At 42.0% G+C, this 27,783-nt stretch overlaps 1 protein-coding gene across 7 annotated transcripts in view; it reads left to right on the top strand.

The window, feature by feature from the left end:
• EIF4ENIF1 (eukaryotic translation initiation factor 4E nuclear import factor 1) overlaps positions 1-23,447 on the top strand; it is a 44,277-nt gene extending 20,830 nt beyond the window's left edge. For 4 of the 7 annotated variants that reach the window (XM_058531844.1, XM_058531841.1, XM_058531842.1 and 1 more), the window contains 13 exons: positions 3,348-3,523; positions 8,785-8,920; positions 9,130-9,309; positions 10,095-10,327; positions 12,969-13,040; positions 13,501-13,696; positions 14,641-14,720; positions 15,060-15,202; positions 17,825-17,909; positions 19,528-19,660; positions 21,069-21,413; positions 21,691-21,855; positions 22,687-23,447. In XM_058531844.1, the coding sequence (XP_058387827.1) occupies positions 3,348-3,523; positions 8,785-8,920; positions 9,130-9,309; positions 10,095-10,327; positions 12,969-13,040; positions 13,501-13,696; positions 14,641-14,720; positions 15,060-15,202; positions 17,825-17,909; positions 19,528-19,660; positions 21,069-21,413; positions 21,691-21,855; positions 22,687-22,928 (2,186 nt within the window). In that variant the 3' untranslated portion in view covers positions 22,929-23,447. The remainder of the gene's footprint in view (positions 1-3,347; positions 3,524-8,784; positions 8,921-9,129; positions 9,310-10,094; positions 10,328-12,968; positions 13,041-13,500; positions 13,697-14,640; positions 14,721-15,059; positions 15,203-17,824; positions 17,910-19,527; positions 19,661-21,068; positions 21,414-21,690; positions 21,856-22,686) is intronic. The other 3 variants (XM_058531848.1, XM_058531847.1, XM_058531846.1) reach the window with 3 other exon arrangements.
• The last annotated feature ends 4,336 nt before the right edge of the window (positions 23,448-27,783 follow it).

The raw sequence follows: 27,783 nt of genomic DNA, 5'->3' as shown, positions 1-27,783 counted from the left end.
GATGGTCTTGGGAAGAAGCAGTGCAGGACCATGGAGAAGAGCTAGGTAGGCTAGCCTAGGTTTGAGTATTGGGGCTGCAGCTTGGAAAAACCTTAATCTTTGTAAAACTCTTAACAGGTGGGCCTTTTTCTTTCTAAGATGAAGATAATGCCTATTTCATAACTTTAAGGGTGACTTTTAGTGTTGAAGATCATAAGGGTTACTTTTAGCATTGAAGATCGTACATACACATCAGAACTCAGCCTCTTGTGGGCACTTATTCAGTAAATTCTAGTTCCTTCTAGGCTTCAGGTTTAGTTGGAAAAAACCTTTTGGCAGGTACTAGGCAACAGAAAGGGAAAGCTGTTTTATTTTAATACATGAGTGTTTAACCAGTGCCACCTTAAAATTAAAAGGCTAAGACATATTTAAGCAGAAATAAGCAAATGGAATTTAGGAAAAAGAAGAGAAGGGAGAAATCATATTACTTGCCCTTTTTTTGTAGTCTTTAAAATACAGTAGACATTACCATTGTCTTTGTGCTGTTACACATTCTTCCCTAGCATGATGCAGGAAATTGATGGGTAACTTGGGACACTTTGCTCTTAAATTGTCTTTGAGATATGAGTTTGTCTCCTTCTCTGTTAGACTAACGCAGCACCAGCAAGTGTGGTCTTTTCACTTAATGATAAAGATCGGGCTTCTGGTGAGAAAAGCACATGTTTTTCTTAACTGAGATGAGATCTGAATTTCAGCCATTCTTATATCAACAAGTGGAGAAGCCAAAAGGAGCGAGATAGATCAATAGTGTGACCGCTTCACTTTACAAATGCAAAGAGAGACAGGCCTGGAGAAAGGGGACCCAAGACCCTGTCACATGGGTTTCATGGCAGAGCCTCAAGTAGCATCCAGGGGTCTTGGCTCACTCACCCCATTAGTTAATTGCAGAAGGTCCCGAGGCTGTCCTAGCTACTCTATTTGAGATAAACAGGTCCCCTGTAGTTTCATCTTGGCTGCAAAAATGAAAGGAGGGGGAGGGATGGTGAGTGCCTTCCAGTCCATTTTCGTGTCTGTAGTCCAGCTTTCTGCTGAACTTACTGTGTGGCAGTTCTCTGCAGTATATGCTAGTGCCGGGAGTAAAGCAGTCAGCAAGACAAACATGTTCCTGATCTGCATGATTTTAAAGCGTATCTGTATTGAGCTCCCACACTATACAGGGCCCAGTGCTAGGTGATGTATATATGGTGATGAATGAAATAATTTGAATATGTGTTATAACCAGAAAAAAAATTATGTAGGAGGAGGAAATGGTTAAAACCCTCCATTGATAGAAAATAAAGTTTTAATTTGCATTCTCTCTAGTGAAAATACATGCTCATTCTGAAATGTGATAAAACTTGCCCTTAGTTATCTTTCCTGGGTCCCTGGCTTTTGAGTCTATCACAATAAATGGCCGGTTGTATTTGTCTACTAGTGTATATTCCTACCAACTTGGACCCACTCTCAGTTGTCAGGCCCACTCTGCTTTCCAGAGAGCTTGAAGCTGGCATAGAATTGCATGTGGGGCACTTCTGCTGCTTGCAGAAGCCATTCATCTGTTAAGAGATGTCCCCATCTAACATAAAATAAAAGTGAATAGGAGAAATATTCTTTTCTTTTGTAAATGTATGAGCCAAGTACAGGCTCTCTGTTCTGGCTCTCATCCTTAAGTTGAGACACAAAACCGTATCAGCAAAATGTATGTTGCTTGTCAGTCCTGAAGTGGACAGGCAGGTTCTGGTGGGTAAAATGGGTCGGGGAGAAGCACTGCTGTAGTGGAAAAGGACACAAACTTGGCATTGATTAGACTATTAAGTTGTTTACTTTTCTAGGGCTCAGTTTCTTTGTCTGTAAAGTGAGGATAATACCTCTACCAAAGCAGTCATTTTAGTTTAAATGTCAGTCTCTAAGAAATAGCATTTGCCTCTGGTAGTTGGCAGTAAGCATGTGCTGACCCACTGGAGAGACTGCCCATTGCCTTGTCCATGGCTTACAAACATCTGTCTCACTTGTTGCCTTAGGCCCTCAGAAGGCTCAGTGTTCTTAGATGGCAGGCACCCCTGTGGAGGAGCAGTGCTGCCTTGTATGCACAGCATGGTGCGGGAGAGCATTGGCGGCCTTCCTAGGGTTGAAGCTTCTGCCACTTGCTAGTATTGAGACCTTAACCTTAAGCCACTTAACCTTTCAGTTGTTGTAGTCCGCTGCTTTGCTGTCTAGCTTTTTGAAGTGTTATTGGAATGAAAGCAGATGATAGCATTTAGCCTTTCTCGGTCTACAATATCCTGGGTGATTAATAATGAGACTGCAGTAACTGTTGAGCACTTTTGAGAAGGGATGGGTCCAGGCTTTGGCACTTTTATTTTCTAGGAGGACTTCATGTCTGCTGTGATATTGAAACAAGAAGCACTCTTAAATAGGTGCTTTTTCAGGATGGGGCTTTGGGAGTTCTGTTCTTCAAATTAGAAAGTGGAATGCCTAGTATCTCTCAGTGCACTTATTTAAAAGAAAAAAAGATTCTTCTTTTATCCTAAAGGATTTTGCTTTTTTTCTATACTCTGGCTAAAACTAAGATGTTAGATTTAGTGTTAGCACTTGGTAGCTTCACTTAGACCTTACCTTCCCATCCTAACAACAACCAAACATTACTGAGTTTTAAATGTGCCAGGCACTATAGAGTAAGGCAAGCTGATTAGAGCAGGTTACCTGCCCTCAGAGAGCTCAGTCTCACCAGTTACCATAATACACCATGATAAGTACTCTGAGAGATAACACAAGGATTATAGAGAAGGCAGTGATTGACTTTGACAGGTAGGGTAAAAATGGGTAGGCAGGGCAGGCTTCCCAGAGGAGATAACATTTGAGCTTTGCCTTGAAGGATGAGCTAAAACCAATCTGTAGGCAAGCAAAAATTGCCCTCATGCTAGGTTTCACATAATACCTTAGGTTGTTGAACCCTGACTTAAAGCGGTGGTGCAGATGCATGGGTGAAGGCAGAGCCAAATTAATTTGGTCCCATTTTTAAGCAATAAGACTATCTTTAAAAAAAATTCCCATGAGAAAAAGAATTCACTATATTATGGAAAAGTTGAAGAATGGGTGGAGGGGGGACCATAATTCTTCCCACATGTCTTAGTGTTCTGGCTTGTTATTAAGGCTTTTTCCCTCCTCTAGCTCCCATAGGAAGGGAATTGTTTTACTGTTGTAAGTGCTGCACTGGCACAAGAAGTTGCTTTTAAAGTCACCTGTGTGTGTGATGATGGCTGAGGCCACAGAATAAGTCTGGAGCGGTTCGCTTAATCGGAGTGTTTTTGTCTTGGTTTTATTGTCAGGCATAGTCGAGTGCAATGGAGGAGTGGCCGAAGAGGATGAGGTGGAGGTCATCCTTGCACAGGAGCCTGCTGCTGATCAGGAAGTGCCAAGGGATGCCGTCTTGCCTGAGCAGTCCCCAGGAGAATTTGACTTTAATGAGTTCTTTAACCTTGATAAGGTGCCATGCTTGGCTTCGGTGAGTGTAGCAGCACACTTATAAACATGGATGAAGCAACTGTATGGTTAAATTTGACCTAAGTATTTAAGATATCTCTTTTTAAGATGCTTGGGGGTTTTGGGCTTTTATTCTTAAAAATATTTAAGATTTAGGGCCGGCCCGGTGGCTTAGCGGTTAAGTGCACGCGCTCCGCTGCTAGCGGCCCGGGTTCGGATCCCGGGCGTGCACCGACGCACCGCTTCTCCGGCCATGCTGAGGCCGCGCGTCCCACATACAGCAACTAGAAGGATGTGCAGCTATGACATACAACTATCTGCTGGGGCTTTGGGGGAAAAAATAAATAAATAAAATCTTTAAAATATATATATATATATATTTAAGATTTAATTTTTATTGTCTTTGTTTTGAGAGGCTTAGGGGAAATGACGAAGTTAGAATTCTATACCAGTTAGCTCTTTTTCCAGGCTGGTAGCATTGAACTAAGAATTCTTCAGATGTTTAAGAACATTGTCTGCTTTTATTTTTAAGTAGTTAAGTGTTTGTTGTAAAGACTTATGGTGGCAGTGGATTTTTATGACTGGTGATTGGTATCACTCTGATCTGCATTTTTTGGGAAGGCTGACTGGTTGTTAGGTGGTAGCTTTGTGATCTGATGGTTCCAAAAACCTTTAGTGAAAAGGAACTTGGGATACGATCAGTGTTGCTGTTAAACTGTTGAAGTCTAGTCTTTCTCGACTTTTAAAGTAGGAACAGTAAGACATCCCAAATCTTCACTTGCTACCTGCCCTTGCTCCTATCTCCATCAGCCATTGAGGGATTAGTATAGCTTCATCACATTTTTGGAGAAAAGATAATAACTGTGGCATATGCATACAGAAATGAGGTTTTCTGTGGTTGCTGAAAGAGTGCATAGAACTATGGTGAAATGGAATTTTAAAAACCATTTGACCAAAAGCATCTGTACATTCCATATGTCCCATTTACAGCACCAAATACAGCAAGTAAGTTTGACCAGTCCTTTAGAATTGGTGGTTCATGGAATTTAACTTAAATGGCTCTACTCCTTGACTATAACTCCTTGTTTGATTATTGCATGAGCAGACAAAACTGGGCACGACAGAGCAGGTAACATTGGCCTGTCTCCTTTGTCATTTGCCTGCCTCCCCAACCCCCAAAAGATGGCCACCCAGAACAGGTGAGCAGACACTACATAGCACTGATAGATATAGGGCCATAGGTGAGTTATAGGGCCATAGGTGAGTTCTAGAGCAGTACTTCTTAAATTCTCTTTGGTGAGGGGCCAGGCTTTATTTCCAGTCCATTGAGGACCAATACTTTAGTATGAAAGTACAAATGTCACAACAATGCCAAATTGCTATAAAAGTTTCTAAGCATTTACTCTCACTCTCTGAACTTATCTTGATGTGGACCAGCATGGTCCAAGACCACACTTGTCCATAGCACTGTTCAGGAGCACGTGGTGTGTGGCTCCAAATCAACTGGCAGCTGCGTGGTTTTGTTCTATAAGTTCTAGCAGCAATTTTAACTGTAAATCTAGCGGGATACCTCACTTAACAGTCAGCTAGCCAATAGTCCTTTGCCTCATTACAAGCAGAAAGGCTGCATCCAGAGGTAAGCTTAATTTACTTAACGTAAAACTAAGTAGTCTTCTCAAATTGTTAGCTTTTGAGGGACAGTAATTTTTTATTTTTTTACACCATCTGTGTTTGGTCACTTTTTCTTTCATTCTCTTAGAAGACAGATGAAAATCTTATTGTAAAAAGTTTTCGCAGTAAAAGGTCAAAATTTAGAGGCCTGTATTTGGCTCCAAATGTGAGTACCTAGGCAGAGGAAGAATTCAAAACTAAACTTTTAATAACAGGTAATGTGCATACAGTGCTGATTGTTTTAGGCTTTACATACAGTAAGTCATTTAATCCTCATAAAACCCTTACAAGTTAGATTACTACTGTTTCCATTTTACGGGTGAGGGAACAGGCACAGAGAGGTTTAAATAACTTGCCCAAAGTCACACAGCTAGTAAGTGGTGGAAGCTGAATTCTGATTTATGCAGTTTCAGTTGAGAGTCTTTGCTCTTAATTTGCCACATCTGTCCTGCCTCTAAAGCATAAAACGGAGGAGAATAGGAACTCAGCACCATCTTTACCCATTTGCCCTCACTCTCGGCCAAAACTTGGCTAATGCTGAGCAGTAGGTACTAGGCTAGGAAGTCTCTCCATGTTTTTCACAGAGGTACTGCTCATTAAGGTGTATATTCTATAATAGATTCACTTAAAAGCAAAAATGGGATCAGTAAAAACACATGCTGTGATTGTGCTACATGATATATATGTGGACTCTAATACAATGCTCAAAGAAAATGACTAGTCGGGAAGAATAAGAAGGACTGCACAGGGCCAGCCCCATGGCCTAGTGGTTAAGTTTGGCACTCCCTGCTTTGGTGGCCCAGGTTCAGTTCCCGGGGGTGGACCTACACCACTCGTCAGCCATGGTGTGGTGGCGACGCACATACAAAATAGGGGAAGATTGGCAACAGATGTTAGCTCAGGGCAAATCTTCCTCGGCAAAAAAATAAATAATTTTTTTAAAAAAGGACTGTATAGGATTCGAATATCAATTGACAAATGTTATACAAAGTGCTTGAAATAGTACCTGGGACTTAGTAAGCACCACAGGTGTTAGGTATTGATAGGTATAAACAGAATTATACCTATATTTTTACACTGCATTTATTGGCATTGCAGTATATTAGAAGTTGACAGCCACAAAAATCTATACAAACTGAAAATTTGGATCATGTGCAAATAATTTTAAATAATTAAAAATAAGTTTATTTTAGATATGCAACTCTTACTACAGTGCCTGACACATAACAAGTGCATAAGTATGTTGAATGAAGAAAAAGCAAATCAAAATGGAAATTCTGAACTATTTAGAGTGATGAATAGGAACATGACATAGAAAAACCTTGGTGGTGTAAGAAAAACCTTGGTGGTGTAATCAAAAGTATGCTCAGAAGAAAATATATAGCCTTAAATGCCTTCATTAGAAATCCAAAAAAAAAAATCAAACTAGAGTGAAACAAATACAGAAATATGGAAATTTCCATGAAAGCAGAAAGTAATAAAAGCTTTGATCAATAAAACCTGGTAATTGTCAAGGAGCAAAAATATTTCACAATATCTGTTAATGAGAAGAATAATATGAATCTTAGGATATGACTTGTCTAAATGACCTTTGAAGGGCTAGACTAAGAGTCATGTAGGTTACCTTAAAAATGCTATTAAAAATCTAGTGTAGAAAGAGCAGCTGAACTATACCAGAATATAGTTTACAGGCTCCTCTTCTCAACCAGCTGATGGCTGACGAGGATGTAGCGAGGATGTCTTGACCAGGAAGTCAAAGCTATGGGTCCAGGTCTCCATTTTCTGTACCACGGTACTGGAGGGAGGCACTACTTTTAGAGCATCCCAGCTTGCTCTGTGTTGTGAAAATGACTGACTAGATAAACTTTTAGGATTCTTTTCAGGTTTAAAATGTTTTAGTTTCTTGAAATTGGCATTTCTAGTAAATGGGTATAAAATTAACTTTGTTTCTACTTTTATGTTTTGGCTATAATAAAACCTAGCTTCTCTAACTGAAAGTTGGTCACTGATCAAAATGTGAAAATTACTTTCTCAACACTTACTGTCATATCTTGAGAAAATGTTCGGATACTTTATATTCCTGTCCTCTACTTTTTCATGTTCCTCCTGTGTATCTTCTGACTTTTTTCCTATACAGTATCATCAGAAGAAATAAAAGGATTAAAATGCAAATCCATTTTTGCTATTTGTGAAATTTCAAACTCTTCAACATTACAATACTTTTAACAGCTGTAGCTCTTAGTACTGTTAAAAGTCCTATTTATCACTAAGGTGGTTGTATTTTGGGTACAATTCCCAATTTTTCACAGTGAAACATCACTCATAATGCTTCTCTTATACCTTAATTATTGCAAAGTTAGTGCACTTGAAAGTCAGCATTATTTAAGGTCTGAGAGTCTACACGTGGAATGTGATTGAAACTGTCGGAATAATACCTCAGAAAATAGAAGTACCACAAGTAATAATCAAATTAGTGTCAACTTAAAATCCCTTATTTTTATGTTCAGGAGAAATATTCTGTGGCTTAGTTTGGGTATGTGTTATGAGAAAATTCTTCCTGATAAGAATAAAAGAATAAATCAAACCTTCCAAGGCTGAACTTTGACTGGAAACTGTGGGTTCCAGACTTCAGATAAAACAAAGTCACTAACTCTGTCATCCATGTACCAGTTTTGGGGAAAACCCGTTTTCTCTTTATCTTTGGTATAGAAGTGAAAGTTTACACCTTTCAAGGATGTGCCTCATTTTTGTCTTCTCTGAATATTGATGAGAACACTGCGTAAAGATCAATTTGGATATTTAACTGGATTTATGATAGTGTAGAATTGAAAAATTCATTTTTTAAAAAACCTTAAATGTAGTTTTTAAGGATTGGTAATAGAAATGACTATTATGAAATAGTGTTGAAATTATTTCTGATTGCAATGCGTCGTTTAATTGCCCTTATCTTTACTGAAAACTGTGGAGGTAGCATTTAAAAGAAAACAAACACCTGAAAATTTCCCATTAAGTTCAAACAGATATTAGAGATCAATTAAGTTCATCTTTCACATTCTGACATTTTCTATACTTTGGGAATTATGATCTTTATGAGTTCTACTTTTTAGCTTTTGGCTTCTGAAATTGTCAGCATTGAATTTTATGATGTTCATTATGACCTTGAGAATGTTGACATTTGATATGAGGGTTTTCTTTCATCAGCTCTCCATACTTGATGTTTAGTTGAAGGCCGTTCATTGGCTTGGCAATGGAATGCTTTACTCGCGTCCTGATTTTGATTTTGAAATCATGTCCTCTGAGAACATTTAGTAGTTTATGTATTTTCTAATGAGGTAAAAGATAGAAAATCAAAACATCTGTGACACAGAGGTTTTGCTTTATATGCTTAGAAAGTACAGGGTTGCTTATGCCCAAGTTTGGGTTACTCAGAAATGACCCAGGAGGGGAAGAAAAATTAAAGATGTTCAAAATCCTAAGTTCTGAAGGTGTTTACCTTCAAGTCAACAGCATCAAAGGAAGTTTCAAAGTAAGTGATCCTTTCTTAAAATTTGAACCTTCTTGTCCTTTTCACCCAGAAGCTGTTATCTTAGCTCCTTTTGTCTTTCCCTTTAGATGATAGAAGATGTTTTGGGAGAAGGGTCAGTGTCTGCTAGTCGGTTCAGTAGGTGGTTCTCTAACCCCAGCCGATCAGGAAGCCGATCCAGCAGTCTTGGGTCAACACCTCATGAAGAACTGGAGAGACTTGCAGGTAAAATGTCTTCAGATTCTTGCATTGGACATAGAGTTGAGCTTTCTCTGATATGGTTCATTCCGTATTCATTAGTTAATCCATTAGGGTTAAAGGGTCTCTGAATATTGAAAAAAACCTCAATTTGTGTCCTTTTAATACTGTTGAGGATATGTTTCTGTGCTGTATTGGGACAAATTAATTATGAATATATTTACTTGCAATATTAGGTCTAGAGCAAGCCATCCTCTCTCCTGGACAGAACTCGGGGAATTATTTTGCTCCTATACCATTGGAAGACCATGCCGAAAATAAAGTGGATATTTTAGAAATGCTACAAAAAGCCAAAGTGGATTTAAAACCTCTTCTTTCCAGCCTTTCTGCAAATAAAGAAAAACTTAAAGAAAGCTGTAAGTGTTTATTAGAGTCTACTTTAGGTATTTGAAAAAGTTTGGATGCTAAGTCTTAGGGCAGTTGGTTCTAACATACTACCATTTCATCTGAAGTCAAACAGATGATGGGTCTTGTTTAATGTTCTTCAAAAAAATCTTTTTGCTAAACAATACCACCTCTTTGAGAATCTGGTAGTTAGTGGGTCATGGGCCCCATAAGGACTTTTCTTCCAAGTCCTCCTCCTTACCTGGAGCCTGATTATAGCACTCCAGTGAATGTTGTAGTCCTCCCAAGCATAACTTGGCAGCTCCTCACACCGCTGCGCCAATCTGCCTTGTTTTTGCTTAGGTTATAATCCCTCAACATAAACTCTTAGTGATATAATAACCATAGTACAGGTAATAATCTTGCTGATGTTAGGCTATTTGGGATTCCTCTCCCTGGTAACAAGTCTCCAGAAGATTCATTATAAAATGTGCTCCTGCAGGATGCACAGCAGGGTCCTGTCAAGTCTTATAAAGCATAGCCCCCACGGTTGTGGTCGCCAAGTTTCTAGCATCTAAACATTTTAGGTTTAGTTTATGCCATCTCATTAGTAAATACACAATTATGGCCTTATTCCCACTGAGCAACTATGATTTTAAGTGTCTTCGGTTTGTCTATTTTTGGTGTCAGTCTTTTCTGACAACCTCACTTCAACTGTGAAATAAATTATTTTCAGCTTAACTATCATGGTAGCCAAAGAGAATTCCTACCACATATTCCTTTACTTGGCTTAACTTGTACTTTTTCAACCTTCCAGCGCATTCAGGGGTTGTGCTTTCCGTGGAAGAGGTAGAAGCAGGGCTCAAGGGCTTGAAGGTGGAGCAGCAAGTGAAGAGCTCAACTCCCTTCATGGCAGAACACTTAGAGGAGACCCTGAGTGCTGTGACCAGCAATCGGCAGCTCAAAAAAGATGGAGATATGACTGCGTTCAACAAGCTAGTGAGCACCATGAAGGCAAGTGGGACTTTGCCTTCTCAGCCCAAAGTTAGTGTAAGTATTTGGCACAAACCCCAGCCTTTTCTCCTTTCCCCTCTTTCTATTCCACTTCCCACCATAATAAATGGATTTTAAAAAAGGTATTCTGAGTAAGTTGGAAATTCTTTAGTAGTCATTTGGTCTGTGATGCTTTTGTGTGTTCTTTAATTGTCACTATGCTATTTGTTACTAGAAAAAGCAGGCTTGTGGTTAATCTATATGTATTGTGGGTGACAGTATAAAGATTAAAAGATTCAGACATAACTTTATTAACTTTCTTAAGTCAATGCTACAAAAAGGTGTAAAAAAATGTCTTTTTGGATGAGCTCCAGAGAAAGTTTTCTGTTTATTCAGCTACTTAAGTTAAAATAACTTACCACATTTTTATACTAAAATCTTTTTTTCACACCTTCTAATTACTCCCAGATACCTGGGATTACCTGCCTTCTTTATTAGACAGTTGGCAGTTATACGAATCATTTGCAAAGTATCTGAGATATATTTTTCAAGACAATTGCATTCTGTTAATTTACTAATAGCAAAAGCTGTGACTCCAAACTTGTAAAACACCTTTAGGCGTAAAGTTGGGTTACAGAGTGACTGCATGTCAGTAAATGCGGGTGTGTAGCACATACTGGTCTCTGTCATAACACATTAGAGGGTGGTTCTCAACCGTGGCCTGTGTGTCAATATTGCTGTCCCTTGATGATACAAAGTGATAGAGGAAGCAGGGTAAATCTGAATAATAAAAATATAAACATAAACTTATTCTAGTTGCTAAGTAATAGCAAATTTACCAAATTGAGTTTTGCCTCTTGTTTTCTTCTGACACCTTGTCTGGGGACTACAAATTAACTATGGTAGCAATAGCTGTTTGATTCATTGTGCCTTGTACCAAGGGAAGGCAGCTGATTTTTGGTGTTTCTTATCTGACCAGCAGTTAGCAATAGAGATTACAACAGAGGTGCCATTGTTCCTGGCCTTGCTGTTAGGACTGACTCACACAGGACCACACCATGCCAGTTATAGGGGAATGTTTCTTATAAACTGCTTTAGAGTTATTTCCATATAAAGAATTATTGGAAAGAAAAGCTTTCAAATGAGGACCAGATTGAAACATTGCAAAAAATCCTGTTCTCCTTTCTTGTGACGTTTGTGTCTTGGTGACTGAGTGCTGACTGAAGTGGTGAGGGTCAAATCTCATAAGTAGCTTCTTTCTTTTAGTGTGACTGAGTAAGAAATGGGAGCAGGGGGATTCAACAGTTTACCTGATGCTTTTGAACATTTTGTTTCAGATATGATTCTAGGATTTGATATTAACACAATTGACCCTGAGTTGAGAATAACTGGTTTGATGTTGGGGTTTCAGTGCTCTGAAATATATCTGGTTTCAGCCAAGAGAATGAGCCTCAAACACCTGCAGAAAGGGATGGATGATATAATTCAAGTTGCTAGGCAAAGAGTAACACATTCAATCTAACCTAGAAAAGAAAGCAACAAGGGAAGTAATGTAATGAGCATACCAGGTATTATCCCAAAATATTGCTTGATTTACGTGTTGTGAAGTCATGGTCTACTTCTTAAATCAAGTCTTTAATTACTGCGGCTGTGTGTCTTATGTATACTGTTTCTGATCTGCCTCCATCCGTTTAGGTTCAGTCATATTGTTTCATACCCAAAATAGGACGTGTTGCTTGAATCTAAACTCCGTTTCAGATAGACTCTATCCTCCAAATATAGTAAGCCATGTAGTATAAAGTTGCCTATTTGTTTTTGTTAGATGGAATTAAATGACTCTTGAGATCTCTTATTAAAATCATCTGCAGTCAGTCCCAATTCCAAAACCAACAGTAACACTTGGATATCTTTGGGCTGTTTGTCATGCCCCAGGACATTGCTATGGACCTTAGCAGCGCCACCTAGTGGAAGGGAAACTGTACCCAGAGAAAGCACTTCAGGCAGAGCTAAATGGGCACAAGAATCACGTCCTGAAGTACAGGAGGTAATGCAAGTTGGAAGCAAAACATAACTGCTGCTGCTGCATTAAAAGAGCAAAAATTGGAGGATTTGAATTTCACTCTGTATATGAGACCCATTTTGAAACAGCTTGTTTAAAAATAATAAAGTTTAAATTTTCTGAAATATGAAACTCTGAAATATAACAATTCTGTCCAAACTGGCATGTTGTTTACTAGGTTTTTAGTACTATCTGTGGTCTGTAAATCTTGTTAAAGATAATAGTAGTAAAGGTTGCCTCAAAAATTAAAATCTATAAATTATCAAAATTTCCTACTTGTGGCTTCTTACTAAATAAGTGCTCCTCTATTTCACCATTTTCTTTTTCCATTTTGGTCACAGTGTTAGAAACAGTGAAATGGATTAGGGTTACCACAGGGAGGAAAAGACCTTGTCTGAGGGTCTCTGAGTGAACTCTGCATGTACATGTGAAGATTCTTTTCTTTTCCAGATCTCTGGGACCTGTGTGATGAGAAAGGTGGTACAAGTTGATCTAAGTTAGTTTTCTGTGACTTGGACATCATTCTGCTGTTAAGAGCCAGCTCCTTGGGAAATTTTTAATGCTTTCTTGTGGTCCCCAATTAATCTGTAAGTTAAGCGTGTAAGAAGGTTAAAACCAGTTTTCCTTTGACTTTTTTAGCGAAACCTTGAAAGCCATTTGATGTCCCCTGCTGAGATTCCAGGCCAGCCTGTCCCTAAGAACATCTTGCAGGTACTTCACAATCATCTACCAAGGCCTCAGAGTCCTGAACAGTAGTCTTCTGAACTGGTTTTGTGTAATGGTCCAGCTCTGGGCCTTAGAGAATGATCCATGTTGCCTGGTGATCAAGGATATTATATCGCTGCCTGGCATAGTTCTGTGTCGCTGTTAATCTCAGTGTGGCGGTGGGGAAGTGGCTAAAGAATGATGACAAAGTAAGGCCTTGATATCCAGGTTGCAGGTTTGCAATTTTTATGAAAATTTAAAGTATCTAACCTGTATTTTTAGCACTAAGTTAAAGCAAATATTGCTAGCTGAACATTCAGAGAAATGTGTTGCACGTTCATGTGCCAAGCCCTTCAAATGGAGCATAAGGGAGATTCATCGTTGGCTTCCAAAAGTTAATCCATAATCTATAGCCTCTGACAAAGAACTAGGTTTACTCACAAGGATTTGACTTTTCTGCCTTTAGGAACTGCTGGGTCCACCAGTTCAGAGACCTGCTTCTTCCAATCTTCTGAGTGGCCTTATGGGGAGCTTGGAGCCTACAACATCTTTACTGGGCCAAAGAGCACCCTCTCCTCCCTTGTCACAGGTGTTTCAAACGCGAGCAGCCTCAGCAGATTACCTTCGTCCTAGAATACCATCACCAATTGGTAAAGACTCATGTGCGTAGATGTCCGTCCATCTCCCTTCCCTGCCCTGCAAAAGTTATACTTGTCCCCTAGAACTGGCAAAGTCTTCTTCATGGACATCCTTGAAGGGTTTAAAAAGAAATGTTGAATTTATTATACTTTTTTCAGGGGGTGGTGGGGACACAAATGTGGAAGATAGTTTATTATCCAGCTGCCCTTCTAGATAAATATGTTCATGTTGTAGTTTTTTTTTTCCTCTTGAGACTGATCTAAATTGGATCCAGCTCTTTAGTCTTCTTCCTTATTTTGGGAACTCAACCCAAAAAAGTTAATTTGGCTTCCTAGGTTTTTCCTTGATAGAGTGGAAGTCAGAGTAGTGGCTGTACCAACCACATGAAGTTGGTACAGAATCAACTGTGAGATGTTGTGGTTAATTCAGAATGTGAATGGAAGAACCACTTCCAGAAAGCTTTAGCCAAAGTGTTGTGCAGAATCTCATAGTGTTCCTGCCCACCCTAGACTAGTTTAGGCTGCTGGCCACTCTGGCCCCTGCCAGTCATACCTTGAGAGGAAGTTTTTGTAATCATCCTTCCACACCTAGTGAGATAGAATAGAAAGAGTGTGAACCTCAGAGCACTGTCTCTGCTTTGGTGTCAGCTAGTTTGCTGATAATGGACCAAATCAATGGCTAGAAAGCTCTTCTCTCCCAGATAGAGGTCAGCTCTGAAAGGGACAAAGCTGACAGCTTAATGGGGAAGATGGATACACCAGCAATTTGAGTCATTAAGTGCTCTGATTAAGGTCCACATAACCCACTGTGGGGGCACAGAAGAAGAGGGGAGGGACATCATCAGCCCAGGAAGTCCATACTTCTGGAAAGTGATGGTGTTCAACAAGGAGCAGCATGCATTTGTGATAATTCCTCTCTGATGGACATGTGCTTCTTTACGTTCACTTTTACTGTAACTTCCCAACAGGTTTCACACCAGGACCACAGCAGCTACTCGGAGATCCATTCCAAGGCATGCGCAAGCCCATGAGCCCTGTCACGGCCCAGGTCCGGCTGAGCTCTTTCTCAAACTCAATCTGTTGCTTGCTTTTTCACCCTTATTGTTGCTTCTGGGATAGAGAATTAAATTGCACTGTTTGAAAGTGGTTTTGAAATAGAATTCAACTCAGTGAAGGTTAGAAAATTGGTGAACAATTCAAGTCATACTTAAATAGTTAAAATCCTGTTCAGTGGATGGCAGCACAATTTAGTTAGGTTTGCAGTATCTAATTTCTCTCAGCTGCTGCTTAAACATACCTTTCTAAGAGAGTGAAGAGAGACTTTTGTACAAAAATACATTAACTGTCCCCATTCTTCTGCTGATCCTCCTCTGCCACTTCTGTTTAGCAGATGAACCAGCTAGAATTTCAACAGGCAGCTTTGGAGGGGCTGGCCCTACCACATGACCTTGCAGTGCAGGCAGCAAACTTCTACCAGCCTGGTTTTGGCAAACCACCGGTAGACAGGACCAGGGATGGATTCAGAAACAGGTAAGTTACTAATCCTACCCTTGTGGGGATTTGCGAATTAGTTTTCCTCAGATTAGTTATCCACAGTATAATTCTGTTGTACACATTGATATGTTATACAGTATATGGTGAAAATTCCATCTCACTCCAAACGTGCAGTAGGGAAAATAATATTGAATTCTACTGCAGGGGCATAGGCTTCTTATCCGATATAATTTTATTTATATTTTGATTTAAAGGATTTGTTTTTACAAATGTAGTTAGGATAACTCCTTCTTTGCAGTTGTGCTTATGAGATGATGAAAAGTAAAACTCCACTTAGCTCCCTCCCCAACAGACTCCTTGTTGAGTTATCAAAGTGTCCCTTGATGGAGGTTTGTTGATCAAGGACTTGTTGGTCAGAATTGATGGGTTTGATGGGTTTGTTGATCAGAGCTGTTAACAAATGATTACTGAGTTCACTCTCCTCCTGTTCGCTAGTTGCAACAAGTAATGAAATGAAATGAACCATAAGTTAGGGGGGAAAGAGGTAGCAATATTGTTCTTTTTAACTGTCAAATAAAACAGATACAGAAAACTGCATTAGACAAATATATAGCTTATTATAAGGCAAACTCCCTTGTTGGCTATTCATGTGCCCTGTCCCAATAATGCCCCTTTTCTCCCCTAGAAGTGACCACTGTCCAGACTTTAAAAGTAATCACCACCTTCATTTTCTGTTTTATCACCAAAATGTGCATCCCTGAATACTACAGTTTAGTCCTGCCCATATAGTACTTGGTAATTAAGAAGTATTTGTTTTGATGTGATTCTTAAAATTGCCATATCAGTGTCCCAATGTCTTGCTCCAGTTGGTTTTATATGTTGGCACTTTCAGAAAACATTGAGACCAGTAAGTACCCTGTACCTTTGCATGAATTCATCCTATCTATAGTAGCCCTCAGCCTAAACAGAGCTCACGACTGGTCTGCTGAGCCCGTCACTGGATTTCTCTCTACAACATAGTGTAGTTACCTAATGTTCATGGACATGATTTGTTGACTTTCAAAGCACTTTTGATATCCAGAATCTTATTTGCTCTTGGCAACAACCCTTGTGAGGTAGAACGGGTAAATAACTGCATTTTGCAGATATAGAAACTTAAGTCTTTAAAATGTGGCTTACTCAAAACTAGCAAGTAAGTAGACCCAAGTCAGTGTCAGTGGAGCCTTCATATTTTGGATCAAATGTCAGCCTCTCAGATCCTCCTCAAACACCCTGTATAGTTGTGTCCCCCAACAGACATGACTTTTTCCTTGCCTTGCTTTATTTTTTTTGTTGTTCTTATCACCTTCTAGCACACTATTTATTTTTTGTCTGTCTCTGTGCCCATAGTAACCCCTCTCTACCCTGCAACCACAAGAATGTAACGAGGCCAGAGATTTTTTTTTTTCTGTTTTGTTTACTGCTTTATCCCCAGGACCCTGAACAGTGTCTAGCACATAGTAGGTGCTTAAATATGTTTATCAGAAGGAATAAAATGATAGGTTGTGTGAAACCACCAGATTTGGAGTTTACCTCTTAATCACTCAGAATACTACTGATCTGTGTCTCCCCTCATTGTCATACTCAAGAGTCTCAGTGTGGTAGCAGTGGGGCTTACCTGGTACACACTAGAAAGAAGCCATAGGTTTAGAATTCCCATCTGCTTTATGATTCAGAGAACTTCCAGAATTATTGACTGTCCTTGGGCTTTGGCTTTTGTGGTACAAGGTCTGACATGGCTGAAATGCAGGGAAGCTTTCATTAGCCAGTGAGCTCACATAATTCTTCTCTCAGCCTGTTTACATCTTCATCAACTGTTTCCTGTTTTCTTCCAAATTATGGGAGAATGAGTAAAACGTCTGGGAAGAGAAGGGAGGTCTATTCTTTTAAACTTTATTTGGGAGCCTGTCATCGACCTTGTGTGTAAACCAAGAGTGATGGGGAGTGCTGCATGTAACTGGGTCTTAAAATAGCTGAAACTCTGCGCTGTATTTGATTTGAACCAGTGTCTCACAGAACTTCAGTTCTATGCCAGGCACTTTGCTCATGAGTGTTGCTTAGCCTCTGGTGCACAGAATGAAAGCCCTCCCCAGGCTCCCTTCCTGGTATAGTCTACAAATAAACTATACACCTGCCCTGGATAATGCTACATTTCCAAGGCCTTCCCAAGTCCCTGTACTTGTTCCTTCTACCTGAATCATTGTTCTCCTTCTTGTAGCTTCTCATTGGTCACACTCAATTTAATGCAGCTCCTTTCCAGAGCAGCTTTCCCAGAGTCCCTTCAGTAAGAGTATCCTTTCATTCCTTCTACCCCTCATTTTCCCATTATACCTTGTTGGTCCTTAATAACTACATGCTTTGGGTTGCGTTAGTAAGTGCCTCCTCCACTAGATGAGAGATTATACGAGGCCCAGGACCGTGTTTCATTAAGCTTTTGTCTTCCCTCAGAACTTAACATGTTGTTTTGCATATGTTAGGCACTTATTAAATGCTTGGGAAATTGAATTGGATAAAGGAAACAGGATATTAAAGTCCTAAGCTGGTCTTGAGTATTATGTGGTTTTAGGACTGGGAGTTTGAGCAGCTTGGGGCTCACACTGATACTTGGTTTGTTCGCAGGCAACAGCGAGTGACCAAGTCACCAGCACCCGTGCACCGAGGGAATTCCTCATCCCCTGCCCCCGCTGCCTCTATCACAAGCATGGTCAGTGACCTTTGCCTTTGTGGATGACTTCTAGGCTTCTCCCCATGTGGTTGTGCCTATATTGTATCGCTGTGTACCCCCAAAATGTCCTTGAGTGCCTTCCACAGTGATAACTGATTTAAGTGTCTTTCATACCTGCCTGTTGATTAGGTCTTCCCCTTTCAGGATAATCTAACTTTTAGGATTCTAGTGAAGCCCCTACGTTGGGGAAAGTGTGTTCCAGCAGATGCACAAGTATAGGCCAGAGTACACAGCTGATGTGTGTTCAAACAAATGAACAACTGGAGTGAAGAGCTGGGGAGGTGGGTGAGAGACAGATGAGGTGGATGGGATAACTGGAGTCGGATCCTGGGGAGTCCAGTGAAACGTGGTGGGGAATTCACGAATTCAGATTCGGGTCTCAGTGATATGAATTAAGGCTGGGCAGAGGGGTTTGCTTATTTGTGGTGACAAGTCTAGGTTTATAACTGACTGGTTTACCAGCGTTATTTTTATTTTTTTTTAAGTTTCATTTCCCCACAGACTTTTATCACCTAGTCAGACCTGATAGATAAGGGGAAAAAACTATTACTCTGTGCTTCAGGACTCCAAGTGAGTCTTTGCACCAAGCACCTTGAAGGCAGGGTCTAGAAGGAGCTTTTTTGTTCATAAGTCATGCCTCGTTACCTGCCACCAAGAATTTGGGGTTGTTCAATGAGAAAAGTCGCATGCATAATGAAATCATCAAATTAGAGGGCCGGCCCCGTGGCTTAGCAGTTAAGTGCATGCGCTCCACTACTGGCGGCCCAGGTTCGGATCTCGGGCGCGCACCGTCGCACCGCTTCTCCGGCCGTGCTGAGGCCGCATCCTACATACAGCAACTAGAAGGCTGTGCAACTATGACATACAACTATCTACTGGGGCTTTGGGGGAAAAAAAGGAGGAGGATTGGCAATAGATGTTAGCTCAGAGCCGGTCTTCCTCAGCAAAAAGAGGAGGATTAGCATGGATGTTAGCTCAGGGTTGATCTTCCTCACAAAAAAAAAAAAAAATCATCAAATTAGAAATAGGCAGTAAAGAGATGGGAACAAATGACCCCAAATGGTGAGTCCTAGTGGCTGACAAGACTATCAAGATAACTGGGATTTTCTGGTAGCCAGGTTAAGATGGGAAACATTAGGACTATAGAGAAATTTAGGTTCTGAGGTTGTCTCTGAAATGTCCTTTCCCAGCTGGAAGGGCTGTTGCTCCAGGTTGTACTTCTGAGAATGTTCTTCCCCTCTTTCCTGCCCTGGCTGGGGAAATGGCTGAAGTAGAGGCTGCATAGGCAGATCCCTATCACCACAGACACAGGTAGGCTGAAGCTCTGTGCTTTAACTACCTTTGTGCTAGAGCTAAATCTAGGTTTTGATGAAAGTGAGTTGTGAGCAAGGGATGATGCACTTGGGACACCACCTGTCTGGCCCATCCTGTTTCTTTTCCCCCAGCAGCTAGAGACCAGAACATTGGAGTTGGCCTCTGCCACTTGTAGCCAATAAGGGGACTCTTCAGCTTGTTGAGTAGTTTGTCCAGTTAAGCCTGCCTTGATTAGGGAAAGGCATTTAGAGAATGTGCTAATACTAATTCTTTTTCTCTGCAGCTTTCTCCTTCCTTCACCCCTACCTCGGTGATTCGTAAGATGTACGAGAGCAAAGAGAAGAGCAAGGAGGAGCCAGCATCTGGAAAAGCAGCTCCTGGTGACAATAAAGAGGACACTCAGAAGGCCAGTGAAGGTACTGCAGAGCTGTTGAGAGCGTACTGCCCAAGCAAGTATGTGACAGAGCATGGGCCTGAGTGCTGACCAACCTGACTTGATTGTCCGCAAAGCCCTGGGCAAGACCTCTGGCTGCTCTGGGCCACAGTTGTATGTCTGACAGAAGGACCAGCTCACAGTCGCTTAGCCACTTGAAACTGACCAATCTAATAGTGGTGTGAGTGCTAGTATTAGGAAGAATAAGCTTTTATAGGCTGCAAAGTTGAATTATTAGTACATTTATTTCGCAAATTAATATAGTTCAACTAGTTTTCTTCTGAAAGGTTCTGATCAGGCTGTGGAGACTAAGTGTCCAACAAAATCTGTGCAATGGGTGAAGTATATAGGAGTTGTGGCGAGCCTTTTAAATGTATGCAGAAAATGTGAGAAAGGCTTTAGGATTGTTGAGCGTTGGGATTGTTAAGGACATGGTGAAACAGATTCTAATAAGTTAGGTTTACACAGGTGTAGAGTATTGGTCTGAGAGCTTTCTGCCTGAGAGAAAGCTTCTGGGGAAAAAAGAAGGAAATCATATTGGTCCTACTAAAAGGCAATTCTGATTTTTTTTTTTTTTTTTTTTTTTTGGTGAGGAAGATCAGCCCTGAGCTAACATCCATGCCAGTCCTCCTCTTTTTGCTGAGGAAGACTGGCCCTGGGCTAACATCCGTGCCCATCTTCCTCCACTTTATATGGGACGCTGCCACAGCATGGCTTGACAAGCGGTGCATTGTTGCGCACACCGGGATCCGAACCCGGGCTGCCAGCAGCAGAGTGCGTGCACTTAACCACTACACCACGGGGCCGGCCCCCAATTCTAATTTCTTCACCAGACTGTAGTTGCTGTTTCAACTTTCTGGGTGTTTTTACTCACTTGATTTTTCCCCTTAGGTTAAAAGTCCCAAGCAGCTGACTGGGATGGGACTAGCTCCCACACAGATCCAGACCACAGCTATATGGGCAGAGCAAGGTGCCCAACTGAGTTAGACCACCAGACCTGACATGTCAGGCTCACTTGCCTCTAGCTATTCCTGGGTTAGGAGGATTATAAGAATAGGGACATGGGCTTTTTAAGAGTTATGTCATTTATAACTTCAGAGCCTGTGGTTTTTTGGAGTGTAGCAAAAATAGACTCTGTTCCAGCAAGTTGTCGGAAAACTGAAAGACTTGGGGTCTGGTCCCAGCTCTGTCCCTAACTATCCCTGTGACCTTGACTGAGTCTGTTCATAAAGCAAAAAGATGGTCCCTAGGATGCAATTCTTTAATTTGTTGAGGGGCTCAAATAACGATTGTGAGCTTTTAAGAAATGAGATTTGCTGTATCGTTGGGAGGACAAAGTGTTTGGGAGAAGCTTGCCAATACCAAAATATTCTCTGTCTGGATCCTTATAGAGAACCTCCTGTCATCCAACTCTGTGCCCAGTGTTGATCGAGACTCTTCTCCCACTACAAACCCCCAACTGGCAACGTTGCAGCGGTCTTCATGTTCGACCCCACTGTCGCAGACTAACCGTTACACCAAAGAACAAGATTATCGACCTAAAGCAACTGGGAGAAAAACACCCACCTTGGCAACCCCTGTTCCAGGAACACCTTTTCTCCGCCCTGTCCACCAAGTTCCTCTTGTCCCCCACGTCCCAGTTGTTCGGCCTGCTCACCAGCTTCACCCAGGGTTGGTCCAAAGGATGCTGGCCCAGGGAGTACATCCACAGCATCTTCCGAGTTTGCTCCAAGCTGGTGAGTTTCTGACTTGGTGTGACAACAGTTGCTAAAACTGATGAAGTGCTAAAACTGTGAGAGGTTTTCATCCCTAGAAAGATGTTACTAGAAATGTACTGATGAGCAGTGGATCCAATCCAATCCATCCCCCCTTAGTCCATTAAAAGATTAGGAACCTAGCTTGAGCATTCTTCATTCTTAATAAACTTTCAGATCAGCAAAACTGTACAGTCAAGCTTGAAAATTTCCAGGTAGATTGATTACTTCTCACCAGTTTCTTTTTTCTGCCCAACAGGTGTGCTTCCTCCGGGCATGGACCTGACTCATTTACAGGGAATATCTGGCCCAATCCTGGGTCAACCCTTTTACCCTTTACCTGCCGCTAGTCACCCTCTCCTAAACCCTCGTCCTGGGACACCTCTGCATCTGGCAATGATGCAACAGCAGCTGCAGCGCTCAGGTAGGTTCAGGAATGGGCCAGGTGAGCTGAGGATGGGCTGAATAGGCTTAAAGCTTTTGGACCAGTTTCCCGTGGAGGGGATGAATTGACACTAACGAGTCATTCTTTTTTTTTTTTTTTAATTTTATTTATTTATTTATTTTTTCCCCCCAAAGCCCCAGTAGATAGTTGTATGTCATAGCTGCACATCCTTCTAGTTGCTGTATGTGGGACACGGCCTCAGCATGGCCAGAGAAGCGGTGCGTCGGTGTGCGCCTGGGATCTGAACCCGGGCCGCCAGCAGCGGAGCGTGCGCACTTAACTGCTAAGCCACGGGGCCGGCCCTAACGATTCATTCTTTAACTTATCCTAGCAAGATTGGGATAAGGGTGTAACCAGAGAATAGGATGAATTAAACCAACCTCTATGGGATTTGGAATTCCTGTTTCTGTAAAGACAGGGGGAGAGCCAAGTTTGCTCTGGCATTTTTTGTCCTTTGCCTCTTAGAAGAGGAGGCTGAGAATCCTTCTGACAGAGGTTCAGCATAGGGACTGCCCTGAGTAGATGCCCTCTGACCAGCTAATATTAGTGCTTCTGTGATGTGGCAAGTAGTGGTCATGTCATCTAGGATGGGTTCTCAATATGGATGGCTTCTGAATAGCTCAACTTTCCAAGGTTACTGTCTTGTGGCATTTTGCAAAGGAATTTCCTAAAGAAGCCCTGTCTGAATCATCTGGTAAAGAATTCTGTTCATGCAGTTTTATGGATAGAGTTGGAGTAAATCAGGGCCTGATATAGAATTACTTTCCCTCTCGTGCTCTGAATGACAATCCTTCCTTCTTATCCCCACAGTTCTTCATCCTCCAGGCTCTGGTTCCCAGGCAGCAGCTGTCAGCGTTCAGACGACCCCTCAGAATGTGCCCAGCCGGTCAGGCCTGCCCCACATGCACTCCCAGTTGGAGCACCGCCCCAACCAGAGGAGCAGCTCCCCAGTGGGCCTCGCCAAATGGTTTGGCTCAGATGTGCTACAGCAGCCCCTGCCCTCCATGCCGGCCAAAGTCATCAGTGTAGATGAATTGGAATACCGACAGTGAGCAGGGCAGGCAGGCTCACCTAAGCCTAGACCTATGGCGGCACCCTGGACAGGATTCTGCTTCCTCATCTCGGGTTGGTTTACGGGCTTCTACTTTGGAGCACTCTGCGAAGCTTTTGAGCGGGGGCCCAGGCACCTGGTGTGGTCCGTATTATGACGGAAGGATCTTAACCAATCGAGTGGAGCCTACGTGGTCTAAATACAGGATGCACAGTGTGGTCAATCCTGGAAACAGTCTTTCTTTGTTTGTAAGATATGTGAATGAAGTGTTGGTGTCTTCACCAAGAGGTGGCACCTAAGGGTTCTGAGGAAATAAATGTATAGACCCTTATGTACAGACCTGTGTATAAACAACTTTTGTATATACATATAGGATAGCTTTTTGGAACTTATACAGCTGTACATAAAAGTAGCTGATATTAGTTGAGCCTGTGTCAACAGTTTGGATTTTTTTCACTTGTACATTTGGGACTTTTTTCTTTGGTTGATTAAAGCTGCATATGCTAAGTGTGTGAATGAAGTGAATGGCACTGTTGTGTTTATTTCTTCTTGAATCCCTTCCTCCTTGTTTCCAACCAGCTGTCCCATGAGGCTCAGTAGGTTCCCTAAGGGAAATAATCTCAAGTTTTAATTTTTCTTTAAAACTCATGGAATTGAACTCTTTATATCTCATCTAGAAGGAGGAAGCAGTGGCCTTCTTTCTTGAGCCTTAAAGACTCCAATAGCCCAGTAGAGGCTGGGCTCACCCTATATGCAGCCTTGTGGCTAATACCAGATTATAGTATGCAGTTTCTAAGATTAAACCCACCTAGTGAAAACAATTCATTAGGTAATCATGTACATGGTATTTTCTCCTAAACAAATCCACGTTTACTGGGGCAAAAGTCAACTAGTTTGTTGGCATCCTATTCTCTAGCTCATAGTCCCCTATAGGGAAAAATGGGGCCTCAGAGTTCTGATTCAATCCATTAAAATCTAATTTTTTCCATATAGAACTTCCCTCAAGACTGATACCTGTGTTAACTGATTCCTTGTATTTGGTATCTCATTTCTCAGCTCACAATTATTTTCATTATTCACCTTAACTATATGCACAGCATTGAAGAAGAGGATTCTATCAGAATACTATAGCTGTGGCCTTGAGTCCCCTTTACTAACTGAAGGTTTTCCAGTCCACTGATCTGAATTGACAATACTTATTTCTCAAGCTCTTCAGTTTGCCCAAATTCTCAATACTTGTCCATTTAGGGCCATGAAAGCTACTTTGACTTGATGCTAGAGGCCAAATAATGAGGCCATTTTGATTCACAGGTGAAGGGCAAGGTGGTTGGATTTTGACAGCAAGGGTAAAAACAGCCTGAGTCTTTGAGTGTCAGGGGTGTTGCCAGTAAACCTGGAGCTGCCCACCCTGCCCTTCCAGATACACGAGAAAGCAGGTCATCTTTCAACAAAACCTGCCTTTGTGGAGTGAGCATGAGGTCTGTCTCTTCCTGGTACTTCAACTTCATTAGTCTTCCCTCCCCCACAGTGGGATTTGCTCTCCAAGTGATTCTTCAGCTTCAGAAATAGATCCTGTGTTTAGAATTCTTGCAAATGCTTTGTTTCCACAGGTAAAGCTAGAAAGCAGTCTCAACAATGGCAGAACATAGAGGCTTGAATCCAGTTCCACCTTTCCCGTGTCCACTTGCACTTCTTCGTATTGAACCAACAGTTGTAGGTGTAAGGTGGGGAGGAGTGGGTTGGAGCTGCCAGTGAAGGCTTCTTTTTCAGGCTAGAAACTAGTAGGACAGAAATGAACAAGTGTAGGCACCAAGCAAAGGGCAAAGCCATCAGCCAGTGATTAGTGAGATGGAGCCAGAAGGAAATAAAGGAGTGTTGCCAAGAACAGCACAGCAGAAGCTAGATGTACAGATTTTAAAACTTTTGGTATATGGGAAGAGGTAGAGGCAAAAGAGGACGCTAATGCAGTCTTCTAGGAGCTAAGAGCCTGATAATAGGGTAAGGGCAGAAGGAAGTGATGTCTCACCTAACGCGATGTCTCACATGGAGTAACTTTTGGGAAATCTAGCAGGCACGAGACAAGTTTAGAAGAAATCACCAGGGCTGGGAAAATGTGCAAAATAAAGTTTAAAGAGAAGCTAAGGATGTAGGTGGCCTCCTCAAACTGAAACAGCAGAGGGCTGCAGAGAACCTCGTGGAAGACCTACCTTTAAGGAGGTGGGGTCAGATAGAAGAGGAAAGAACAAACAGTGCCTCCTAAAGGAAGCAGTTGAGCAGCCAGTACTTGGGGAGGCAGCGGTAATAAATGAGAAGTGGGAAAAAATGGAGCGTACAGCCAGGCCTTCTTTCACGAGATAGATAGCTATTGAGTGTCTTATGAGCTGGGCTCTATTAAGATGGACGGAAGGGCAGGTCCACTGGCCCTTCTTTGTAAATGAAAGAGACGAGCACAAACAATCCAGCAATGAAGATAACTTACAGGAGTAAACTGTGGTTCTTCAATAAGTCTATTCCCTTTACCAACAACTGATTCAAGAATGGGCACATGACCCAAGGTAGGCCATGAGACACAAGGACAAATTGGCTGGGCAGCTTCTGGGAAACGGCTTCCCAAGATGGTAAGATTTAGCCTTCTTTATTATCGTCTGGATGCTGATGTAAAGCCTGGGACTGCAGCAGACGTTCTGTAACTGAGGAGCCAGCTGCCCAACAAAGCCAACAAACTGCAAGGGACAGAGTAGCTTGATGAAAAGACTTCGGAGCCTCGAAGACCTAACAGCTGCCACAAGCCCACCTGAGCTCCAGACAACTTACGTAAGAGACCAAGTTTCCTTTCATTTCAGCTGGTTAAATCAGTGTTTGCTGTTAAATACAGCTAAAAGCATTTTAACTAATTAATGGCACAAGACAGTAGGTCTGCTTAGTTGTGCTAAAAAAAAAAAGATCACTAAAGAAACAGAGTATGTAACAGCACACGAAATTCAAGCCATGCTGTGACAGCCAAACCTCTATAGTCTTGGAGTGCATGGAGAGAAAGTCTTTAGCTGTAGAAATGCCCCTCCTTGGCAGCCCTACCCGGACAGCATTCCTAACTCAAAATTGTACCCCTCTACCTGAACTCCCAAGTCTGAGCCCAAAAGGAAGAGAAAGGAAAGGTAGGGTAATGCTCTCCTCAAGCACCAGGAGACCACCAATGGAGGGGAGGGTGTTGAATGATGGAAGCAAGACCTATTCAAACCACATCCTGAGGCCTTGGACGAACTGGATTTCAGAAACCTCTCTCCAACATCCTGGCAGTGCTAAATTCGTGCTCATGAAAGTGAATTTGGATGTGAGGATTCCCCCAAAACCCAATATATGCTCTGGCTGGAGAGCAAACCTTGCTGGAAATCCCATAGCTCAGAAAGCCAATGTCTCTCTGAAGAGTTGGGGCAAGCTCTAGATTATGGCCTCTATCATGAATGCACCAGTGATATCAAGGTCTATATCCTGGCAAAGTGACTAGGATATCAAGCCTAAGGGGCTTATTTCCTGGGTCTGGGGACAGTGTAAGCCCAAGATCCAGGAAGACTATCAGAGGGAAACAACTGTCGCTAAGATAGCAGGAGTAACAAGTACTGGAGAAGTCTGAGTATGTGGATAATCCCCCATCTCCATCCCTCTAGCTCTAGCTCATTTCATCTAAAATCAAACTTGGGCTTCCTGCAAATCTGTTTCCCTTCCTGATTTTCTCAGAGACTACCCTTCTCCATCATCCCTGTAATCCATACTGAAATAATCTTTGACTTCTCTTCTTCCAAAAAACAAGTCAGTCAGTTACCAAGTTTAGATTTCTCTTCTGCACCTATATGCCCACACCCTCCCTCTGCCCATATTCTCACTAGCCCAGTCCACTGCACAAAGATTTTTGCCAATCAATTCCCATTATCAGGGTAATCCTTTTATTTATTTTTTGTGAGGAAGACTGGCCCTGGGCTAAATATTCATGCCCATCTTCCTCTACTTTATATGGGACCCCGCCACAGCATGGCCTGACAAGCGGTGCGTTGGTGCGCGCCTGGGATCCGAACCGGGGGCCGCCAGCAGCAGAGTGCGCGCACTTAACCGCTACGCCACGGGGCCAGCCCGGGGTAATCCTTTTAAATTCCCTTATTTCCAGCCCCAAACCTCTGATTATGCCCTTAGTACCTTCTCAAATAGTCCTGACCCCACCTCTCCTCCTAACCTAACCTCCCACCTCAATACATACACGTGTATACACAAACCTGCTCTGATTACACTGGTTTCCTCACTTCAATGTTCTGCCTCCATGCCTTTGCCCGGGTTATGAGATTGAAGGTAGGACTGCCATGGGGGTTGAAGTAGAAAGGCTGGGCTACGGAAGACACTTAATGGCCCAGCAGGCAGCATTGTTCAGCTCAACATTCAGCCCAACACTGAAATACAGCTGTGCTGATTAGGGCAGGCAAGGAGCCCAGGTAAAGGAAAGGGACCAGTGGCAACAGCAGCCAACATTGACCAAGTACTTTTACACCAGATACTGTGCTAAACATCTCCCTTAATACTAACAATCTCCACTCTAGAAGGTAAGTGCTATTACTATCTCCATGTTACATGAGAAAACTGAGGCTTAAAGAGGTTAAGTAATTTATGTAGGGTTCCACAGCTAATTAGAGGTAGGCCTGCAATTCAAACTCCGATGTGCCTGGTCAGGGTAATTTACTTAACTGCCACACTACACAACCTCCCAAATGGGCTAGCCTCGCAGGGAATAATCAGTTAACTTACATCAAGCCCTTCCTTTCTCCAGTATCATCTGGGGAAGACCACTTGAAAGGACTGAAAGCCACATCCCG

This window comes from Diceros bicornis, chromosome 35, assembly GCF_020826845.1.
Source record: "Diceros bicornis minor isolate mBicDic1 chromosome 35, mDicBic1.mat.cur, whole genome shotgun sequence".
Classification (NCBI taxonomy): Eukaryota; Metazoa; Chordata; class Mammalia; order Perissodactyla; family Rhinocerotidae; genus Diceros; species Diceros bicornis.
This window is presented reverse-complemented; position numbering and strand designations above follow the sequence as displayed.